The 10172-nt window shown below is 36.0% G+C and overlaps 1 protein-coding gene across 1 annotated transcript; it reads right to left on the minus strand.

The window, feature by feature from the left end:
- Positions 1 to 298: 298 nt before the first annotated feature.
- On the minus strand, positions 299 to 9127 carry CLEC1B (C-type lectin domain family 1 member B). Its single transcript, XM_054443832.1, has 8 exons — positions 8983 to 9127; positions 7892 to 8129; positions 6265 to 6529; positions 5521 to 5619; positions 4396 to 4515; positions 4081 to 4235; positions 2360 to 2466; positions 299 to 511 (listed from the first exon to the last, which is right to left on the minus strand). Exons 3-8 carry the CDS (start codon positions 6326 to 6328, stop codon positions 367 to 369), a joined length of 690 nt encoding a protein of 229 aa, XP_054299807.1. The 5' UTR covers positions 6329 to 6529; positions 7892 to 8129; positions 8983 to 9127; the 3' UTR covers positions 299 to 366.
- Positions 9128 to 10172: the final 1045 nt, after the last annotated feature.

Here is a 10172-nt window from a genome sequence, read left to right on the forward strand (position 1 = left end):
TTCAAACATAGATATTTTGCACAACTTATATTAATTAAGCCCTAACCTATATTGGCCTGATTTTGATTTTATATGTGTATATCTGAAGATGCAGTAAATCATACTATGTTTAATCAGAAATGGAGGACAAGAAGAAATAAAATTAAAAGAAAATAGAACAATTGGGAAGCAAATGATAAACTCACATGATGGCTTCTGTATATTCAAAGAAGGGACTAGGTAATTCTGATAGGAAAGATAATATTAAAAATAACTCCAATGAGAAGAAAGGGAGAAATAAGCAATTTTCAGCTACTGATGCATTCATACATATCTTTTATTGTACAATAAAGCCCTTATCTGTGTTATCCTGTCCACCTCTTTGCATTAAGGTAGTTGGTCCACCTTGGTCATGCCAGCCTTCCTCTCACACATTAAATAATGTCTGTTCTCACAGAAGGTAGGGTGCATTTTCCCATTATGAAAATAAGCACAGTTCATATTTCCTTTTCCATCTTCCAAAAACTCATACCTGTGAATGGGAAAGTTAGAGTAAATTCCTTTGAAAACTAAGCAAACAATCAGTAATCAAACTCTGTGTATAGTAGTTTGATGCACCAAATGGAGACTGAGGAAAGTAGGAAAAAACAAAAACAAAAAACGATTTTCGTTGTTGAGAAACTTCCACCCTGCTTGGCAGTACAAGGTATGCATATTTGAAAAGCCCAATATCAATTTCATGTAGCATAAAATTAGGAGCAAGGGAACACTAGGTACAATAGGAGCCCTGAAGAAGTGATGGAGATGGCTCCAAAATAATGGGAAAACACATTATCTACAAGATCAGACTTTAGTTCAATATTGATGGAAGGTCAGGACTTAGATGAACTGACAGGAGATGGAAGAGCCCTACAGGAAAGTAGCTGCACTAGATGGGAATACGCTCATGGAAAAGTGAGTTGATTCCGTAGTTTTGAAATCAGGATTTATGTTACAAGATAAATCATCTAACACAGCAGGCTGTATTGTAATTGTCTGTTAAGTTATATTTATTTCTTTCTAAACTGCTTATAATGAGAGGACAAGGAATATATACTTATTAGTTTATTTGGAAAATATCTGCAGAACTATGTGGCAAAGTTGTTCTATGTGCTGAGGATACACTGATAAAGAAAGACAAGAAAGCTAATGTCTTTCTTGTTGGGGAACTTTCGTTTAAGTGGGGCGATACCAGTAAGAAGCCTACAAAAAATAGACAAGAAAAATTCAGACAGTGGTAAGAGTTACAAAGAAACAAAACAGTGGTGGACTGTATGGATATGGGTTTAAGGGAGGCTAATTTAGTTTGGGTAGAGTTAACCTCACTGAAGAAGCGATGTTTAAATAGAGACTTAAGTCTCAGTGGAGAGATGGTCATGGAGTGGTGGAGGCAGAGCATTCTAGAAGAAAATAGCAAGACAAAAGCCTTAAGGCAGCAAAACGAGTTTGATTTCTTGGAAGAATGTAAAGAACACTAATTTGCCTGCAATATTGTAAATGAGGCAGCAAGCAATAGAAGATAGGAGATAAAGCCCAAGGTCTGTGAAGAGGCTTGCTTGTAGTTGTAGTATCTTAAGATCCTATCTATAGTAAGTACTTAATAAATATTTGTTTAAAATTTTAATTCATAATTTGAGTAATAATCAGATTAGATAAGTTTTGGTTATCAGTTTAAATTTTAATTGAAGAGAGACTGCAGTTTTGATATACAGGATGAACAAAAGATGTTGAGACTGGAGATTGGAAAGCCATATAGGAAGCAACTCCACTCAATGCAATTAGTCTCTTTGCCTGGGTTGTTTGTAGAAGGACAAAGCTTCGTTAATGGACATTGGAATTATCTTGTGAAATACAATGTATCGAATTCTTGGAGACTCCCAGAATAGAAGAATATGCAAAACAATATTGAAAACTCAAAAGGACTCTCAGGGTAACAACTTTCAACTGTAAAATAATGATATGAAATTTTGTTTTAAAAATATGTGAAGATAATCAGAGCAAGCAAAACACAAAAACACACACATGCGCATGCACGCACACACACACACACACTCACACATACACATACATGCACACAGTGTTCCATGGTAAAGTTGAATGTAAAAATGAGTGGGAATAATATCAGGGATAAAGGTGGATTGTGGCTTAGATAAAGAGCAAAGTAATGGGAGAGAGGGGAAAGAATTGTCTTATGACCAGTGCTGTCTTGTTTGAATTAGCAGGTAAGTGACCCAGCTGCTGCTTCTATAACCCATAGTAGTGACTTGGACTGAGAGAAAAGGGAATCTCAAGAATAAGAGTTTCTAGTACTGCCTCCTGTTCTAAGTGTCCAGTGACTTACATATTTTCTGAGATACCCGAGCCATCCTCCCACTTCCAGACCTCATTCGACTTCTGGCGAGATAATCCGACCCAACGAATTAAACTAGTCCTGGCTTTGATGTATTCCTATTGTAAACATAAATAAACACAATGGTCAGAATCCCTCCACAGCTCTTGGTAATGATAGACAAAGCTTCATGGTAAGACACTGGACAAAAAATGTTGGATTACATGTCTATATTAATATTAATGGATTACATTTGATGTTTGAAATTGTACCAATTTGACTTGTCTGAGAACTTAAAAAAAACTTATAGGACACAGGTAAAATTGTACACAAAATAGCTGATGTTCTAATCCTCCTTTGTGTTTATAACATATATTTAGATCTTCAATCAGTTGAGGATTATACTCCCAAATAGAATACCAAATATGATTCAAAGGAATAAATGTAAGCAGAGAAAGGAAACACAAAGAAATACATTGTTGATGAGCTGTATATTCCTTAGAGTTAAAGCCCTACCTGCTTTGGTTATTGCTCAGCTTGCCTATAAAATCTTACATATAGAAGTATTAACTTGTTTTAGTTAATTGGATAAAGGCATTTATGATGTCTTTCTCAAAAGGATTTATAAATAAAGTACATCTACCTTTCCCTATTACTTTCTTCTAATTAGCAATTATCACTATCTACTAAACTATATACTATATCATTTGTTTTGTTTCTTGGCTGTTGCTTTAACTAGAATATACTCTTGTTGAGATTAAAGATTTTTCTTTCTGTCTTATTAACTGCATAGGTCCAAATTCTGGAATAGTTTCAGAACATAGTTGCTGAATTAATGAAGGAATAAGTGAATCAATCAATCTGTGGGTAACAAAATTATGTGAAGGCCAAATGCTTATATATTCTCAGACCTCCCAGAATAACAAGTGGGAGGTAAATAAAAAGTGGTAAATAAATTCTTGGTAAATAAAAAATGACTTGAGCTTCTTGACAGATATGTGAGACTCAAAATGGCATTCCACAGGAGATATTGTGTGAAAGTCACATGTCACTGTTTATTTCTTAAAGCTTGAGCCACTGGGAACCTTTCTGTTATATCCTAATATTTTCTTTAAAATATATCAATATTATATACTTCCCAATAGGAACTGACAGATGAATTCTACCTGAAATCCAACTATACAATTTCTTTTTCTGAAAAAGTTGCATGACTACTTTTAGTTATAAATCTTCAACCTGGCATCTGCCTAGACTAATACAAATTAAGGACATGCATATATGTCTCGAATTAATCTCTATATACTAGAGCTGAGATTTTAGAAAACTATCTTATTTTGCTGGAGTGGAAAGAAAAGCTAATTTATGTAACTGGATATCTTCTGTATGCGTCTGAGTCCACAGAAACAGTAAGTGGACAACACAGCAAGTTAGAACAACAGAGGACACAAATAAATATGAACATCACTGGGCTGACTCTTCATGTGTGACCCACTAAGGCCTGAGCTGTCAGGAAGGGACAAGTCAATTTGACTGATCAAGTCTAGCAATGTTGTAGAATATTATGATTGGGTTGAATATTTGGGTTCTGTAATTCTTACTAGGTTTCATAAGGGTCTTAGATTAGTACAAACTGAAAGATGTTAAGAAAAATGTAAAAAACAAAAAGGGTCAAGTGTTACATTTGAGGTTTCTCTGCCTTGCCTCCAAAATATTTGACATAAGAATCTTCTTACCACAATGTTCTGGTTGTCAATCTTCAGGAGGGTAGCATTCATGTCAGTGCAGTACTGCTTACTCTCTTGCCATGTTAAGTTGTGCCTGAAGAACCCATAGCAGCTATCTCCGTAATATCTCCAGTTTGTGTCACAGGGGCTGCATTTATGACCTTCTGGGGAAACCAAGCACAGGAATGGTGTATTTTTTCTAAATTGGGCTTACATTTTCTCCACATTCAATGTTTTCTGCAGATCTCAAGACTCCCTTCGGTTGCCATCAGAGAAATGCTCCAGGAATTGGAGAGATGAAGAGGTGAAAAAAACAATACTTACTGAAAGTGCCTTTTAGTTCTGATTGTTTTATTACATATTGGCAGAAGCGCTTTGCTAATTGTTGCAGAGTTCCTGTGCGATTTTCATTCTCGTCTTGTAGGTAATTGTGCTGCATGACAGCTAGGTTTAAAAAGTAAATAATAATAATTTGAAATTAGAACCATAGAAATGATGCAAAGATCTGTCATTGAATTTTCATTTCATTAACATTGCCAATATATGAAGACTTTACTAGATACACATGATTAAATGAATGTTGAAAAGTGTGAAGGGGCTATAAAGAACAAATTAAGAAATACACAGAACTGACACCCGAGGGTTAATAAGTGAACTATTTGAAGGAGACAATCACAAATAAAAAAATCCCAACATTGATAACATCCCCAGAGCCTGTATTCATTTGCTTGAATACAAGCTTCTCAGTTGAGTTAACAGAGGTGAATGACCTCTTATTTTCTGTTCTTTCTGTCATGCCAAACTATTCATTCATTTAAAAATGCGCACTGATTTCTTGTTATGCTTAAAGTGCTTGTGATATTCAGGTAAATAATAAAGAAATACAAGAGGATAAATGTTAGATTCTAACATCTTTTAAAAAAATCAACAAATACACAAACAAGCAACAACTACACAGACTACGATGTGCTATTGGAGGGCCGTGAGAATTACAGAAAGAAGAAATGCACAATAATTTAGTAAACAAAATGAGAAACAGAAAATTTTAGGTAGAGAGAATAGAACGAGAAAAATTTCAGACAAGGGAACATGGAATTTATACATGAAATTGAAAAACTCCACTTTGGCTGGTTCTTAGGATATGCAAGATAGGAAAAGGGACAAAAAAGTTTTTAAAAATAGTTTGGATCCACACTGAGAAGAATCTTAAAGGCCAGTACTACATTCTTAAAAATAACTTTTAATTAGTTAAAATCTTAAAATCTTATTTTAATCACAAGGAAATGGTCAGCGTTCTCCTTTATTGAGATTCTCTTGGCAACTATCTGTAGGACAATTGGAGAAGTGACAAATAGACAAATAGTGACCATTGAGAAGCTTAGTGGGATATGCCATGACCCTTCAGTATTACATTCCTCCAATCAAATTTCTGGCAGAGTCAACACTTACACCAAATCCCCAGAGCCACCAGCCCGACAACCATCCCCACGCACAGGATCAGCAGAATCAAAGCCATCACACGCCACCAGGAGGACGATGCAGGGCCAACTGTAGGCATACAATAAAGATATCAAGGAGCAGGCAGTATGGGTTAGCTGTGGAGAAGGCTCACCCCTACCCCTGCCCCTGCCCCTGCCTTCTCAGGGTCCTCCAAGTAATAGAAAGAGCTTTGCTGGCAGATCTCACCTGTGTTCTCCTGATGATCATCAACAATAGGCATGGCCCACCCCCATACTACACATCCGTCCTCATCCCCAATGGACTTTACCCCTCCAAGCTAAAATATTACTTACTGTTAAGGCCTGGTGTGTTTGTCTTTTTTGTTTTGTTTTGTTTTATGCCCACCCATGCCATAAATAATTGCTTTAATAAACAGCAAATGAAGAATCACACTCATTTGCTCACATGTAGAAAATGAAGTTTCCACTCTTTCCCCTTACCCCTTGACTTCTGTGCCCTCGAGCATTAAACGCTCAGAACCTTAATGCAATTTTCCCTGCGCATATATTGGATGTTTGTAATCTAAATAGGTCTGTATGAGCTTATGAAAACACTATTCAAATGCTTTAGAGCATTAACATCATTCAAGAAAAAGAAATTAAACTATATATATTATCAATAGTAGAAAAAGAAAAAACCGAATCAACTCATTTTTAAATTAATTTCCAAATTATTGGCTCTGAGCATTCTTACCGGAGACGAGAGCTGGTTTCCGAGTTTTAATATTTAAGGTGATATATCCATCTTCATCCTGCATGGCTTCCCGAGTACTGCAACTGCTCTCAGAGTTCAATGACTTTGCAAAATGTAGTTTCCAACTCTTACAATTTCAGTATCTGTCAGTGTATGATCTTCCTGTCTCTAGTAGGGTAGAACCATGTGAGATGGGACACATTTGTTTTCCTTTGCTTATTGTTTTCCAGGAAGCTTTTTCATAGCTGCTCAGAGATACATGGACCTTGAACACAAAAACACAAAAATAATAATAACTTGTGGTAAAGGAGTAGGTAAGGTATTTGCTTCCTGCTTTTTTTTTTTATCTTCAACACTAAATAAAGGGACATTCCATCATGTGTATCCTTTCTAAGAACAAAGGTTCATGCTTTATCTTAGCCCTAGCTTAGTCTAAATTACATTGCTCAAATGAGAGATTTCTGATGAAAATTCATGGATAGCTCACCAGCAGATATATAGTTTATCTCATTGTGAGAAGCAAGTGTAATATAATTGGATCTGATAGGGGCTAAATTAGCTGTTTCATAGTCTTGTGTTGGAAGAGATCATTCCTGATTATGACCTAGAATTTACACAACTTCTTGCATATTTCATACATTTTTTTTATTTGAAAGATCCACATGAGGCAGGCCTGATATTGCTTAGATTTAGGAATTGAAGGAAAACTATCAAATCAAGTAAAATAATACAGAGTTGGTGACTTGCTGCATTGTTCTTTAGTAGTGTTTGTGCTTTAAAGTGAGTTTCCTGGAATGGAAGAATTTTGATTTGATGAAATCACTTCATTTCAAGTACAGCGGTGCTTAGATGAATATTTAAGATTGAATGGTTCCTTAGCACCCTTTCATCACAATATAATATGTATTGCACACATTTAAGTTTATGAAATGGGCTTTTACATTATTTTAGCTTGCATTGAAAGTAGTTATAAGAACAGCCATTCAAAGCTAGCTGACGCATTTATCATAAGAATATTGGGGAGGATGTTGTCTATTTTGCCATAGAGTAGCTCTTACTTAGTTTTATGGCAGATTTTTATTTTTGTTAAATCACCATGACTAGCAAAGCTTTAAGAAGTAGGCATTTACCTTATAAATAATTTGAATTCTATTTTTCTTTAATTAGCAGAGTGTCAGACTTTTCAATATAGTGATTATGTGGGCTGCAGTAGCAGATATTTTGTTTATTAACATGCCCTTTGGCATAGCCCATAGATTTTTTTTCTCCCCTGCTATCTCCTTCACTCTGAATTTCTTGTCAATTCACTTAAAATTATCTTTCATTCTAAATTTCTTTCACTATACTCTTCAAATTACTTTGAGAATGAGGTGAAGAATAAGCATAGAACGCATAAAATACATTCCCTGATTTTGGAAAGCCAAACTTAGTATGATTGAAATATTTTTACCAAAACTAATTCTTAATTAAAAAAAAAACACATTTGAAATAAATGCCAAATTTTAAGAAAAGACTAAAAATTTTAAAAAACATTAAATCCCAACACCATTTTTGTTGCTGTGTTTCTTATCTCAGTTAGAATATTCAGAGGTTCCCAATCATAAGCTGGGTAAATTCAGTCACTTACCATTCAGCTACCACTGCTTCTGTTCTCATAACTTCTGTTTCAGCTAAAAGAGATTCTTTGCTCTCCCATCACTAATCCTCAGGCTTTTCTGGAAGATTGGGGTTGGAATGGGGTTTGATCCTCCCTCTCTTCCTTCCTTTCTACATCTACTCATCAGCAAGTCCTGAGGCTATTCTGTCACAATAACCCCTCTCTTTCAGGTTCTTTTGGTCACTGCCTTCTTTTAGTGTTTTGTTACCTAAAATATACAGAAACACTAAAAAATAATTAAATAAATAACTGTGACAAAGTAACAGAGAGAAAAGAAAATGTGTGAAGGTTATAGTTCAAATGACAGTTTTCCAATAAAGCTTTACTCTGTTCTCTTAGGTACCAAACAGGTACATATGAAAACTTAATTTGTTACATTAAATCAGATATGTAAAGGTAAGATCCAAGGACATTGAGACAATTTTTTAATTATTGTAAACATTTTTGTTTATTAACAAAAACTTTAAGATGGTATTAAAGATAACCATTAGATTGCTTTGTTGAGGTTTCCACATTCTCTAGGACTTGAGCAGGTGATTTCATTATAAAATGTGTCCCATTTATTTTTGTAAACCACCAGGCATGTGCCAGGATTAGTTCTTGATCCTTAATGCTTAGAAATGTATATTTAATGCCTGAAGTGGGTTAACACTCCACCTTTGAAGATACTCCTTTCCTATATCTCAGGCTCTGGACTTTCCATTGCTTCATTCCTCTTTCTCATTGTAATTTAACCTTGCTTTTTGGATCTTTGATCATTCCAGCCATAGTCTGAGAGTCTTATATCTTATCCGTGTTCCACAAAATATATGTTTGCCTTTTTGTGTATCCCCCTCACATGACTTTGTGGTGTTAGAAGCAAACTGAGTGAAGACAGAGACTCTCAGGGCCAAAGGAACTAGCCCTTGATAACATTGAGTTCTAATTTTGCTCCCTCCCCACATTCTATAAATGTAAGTTGAGTTACTCGGCAAAAATTAAGCAGAGAACTGCAGGAAAGAGAGATAGATATCACAAATGCTTCTTTTCCTTTTCCCAAATCCAGAGTCTTTGCTAGTTACCTTTTAATCACCCTCCAAGGCCCGTTATTAGCTTATGTTATTTCTGCTTCAATATTTTAACCCTGCTTGAATATCTTATTCTCTTCTCCTTTTCTTCACTAAGGAAACTATATACAGCTAAACAAAATCTTTTTTTTTTTTTTTTTTTTTTGAGACAGAGTCTCGCTCTGTCACCCAGGCTGGAGTGCAGTGGCACGATCTTGGCTCACTGCAAGCTCCGCCTCCCGGGTTCACGCCATTCTCCTGCCTCAGCCTCCCGAGTAGCTGGGACTACAGGCGCCCGCCACCATGCCCGGCTAATTTTTTTTGTATTTTTAGTAGAGACGGGGTTTCCCCGTGTTAGTCAGGATGGTCTCGATCTCCTGACCTCGTGATCCGCCCGCCTCGGCCTCCCAAAGTGCTGGGATTACAGGCTTTAGCTACTGCGCCTGGCCTAAAAAAATTCTTTATTCCAAATTTCCTGATGAAATTGAATTTAAAATAAAACCTTTTATTCATTTAATATTTTACAGATTAAGAACACTCTAAATTGTCTGTTTTAAAGGAAATATTTAATGAATGTTAATTATGTTTCACACACTGAAATTGGTGCTGAGTATTCATGAAGAAAAATCATGAGGCTAGTCTTTATGAAGCAGAGTGTTAGATTTTAGCTATGTGAACTTCTTTAAAAAAAAAAAAAAAAAACATTTCGAACATCTTCCATACCTGACTACACACCAGCCCACATTCTTGTCCCTCTTCCTTGCTTCACTCTTTTCTATAACGTCGATCACTATCCGACACATAGTTATCTTCGGTAATAAAATTTTCGTCCTTTATCCCCAGAAGAAAATGTTTCATGGCTCTAAAATAGTGACAGACATTTATTTAAAGCAGGTTCTCGAGTAACATCCTTTTGTATAAGGTTGTTTCGTTATAGTGTTGTTGAGGAAAAAAATTGCTTCCTGGCTGGGGCCACCGTGTGGAGTTTGCACGGTCTCCTCTGTCTGCATGGGTTTTCCCCAGGTCCTCCAGTTTTCTCCCACCTCCCAAAACTGTGCACGTTAGGTGAATTGGCATGTCTACATGGTCCCAGTGTGAGTGAATGCTGGCGTGTGTGTGAGTGTGCCCTGTGATGGGATGGTGGCCTGTCCAGAGTCAGTGCCCACCTTGTCCCTGAATTGCTGGGATGTGCTCTGGACACCTAA

The sequence above is a fragment of the Pongo pygmaeus genome, chromosome 10, assembly GCF_028885625.2.
Source record: "Pongo pygmaeus isolate AG05252 chromosome 10, NHGRI_mPonPyg2-v2.0_pri, whole genome shotgun sequence".
In the NCBI taxonomy this organism is placed as follows: domain Eukaryota; kingdom Metazoa; phylum Chordata; class Mammalia; order Primates; family Hominidae; genus Pongo; species Pongo pygmaeus.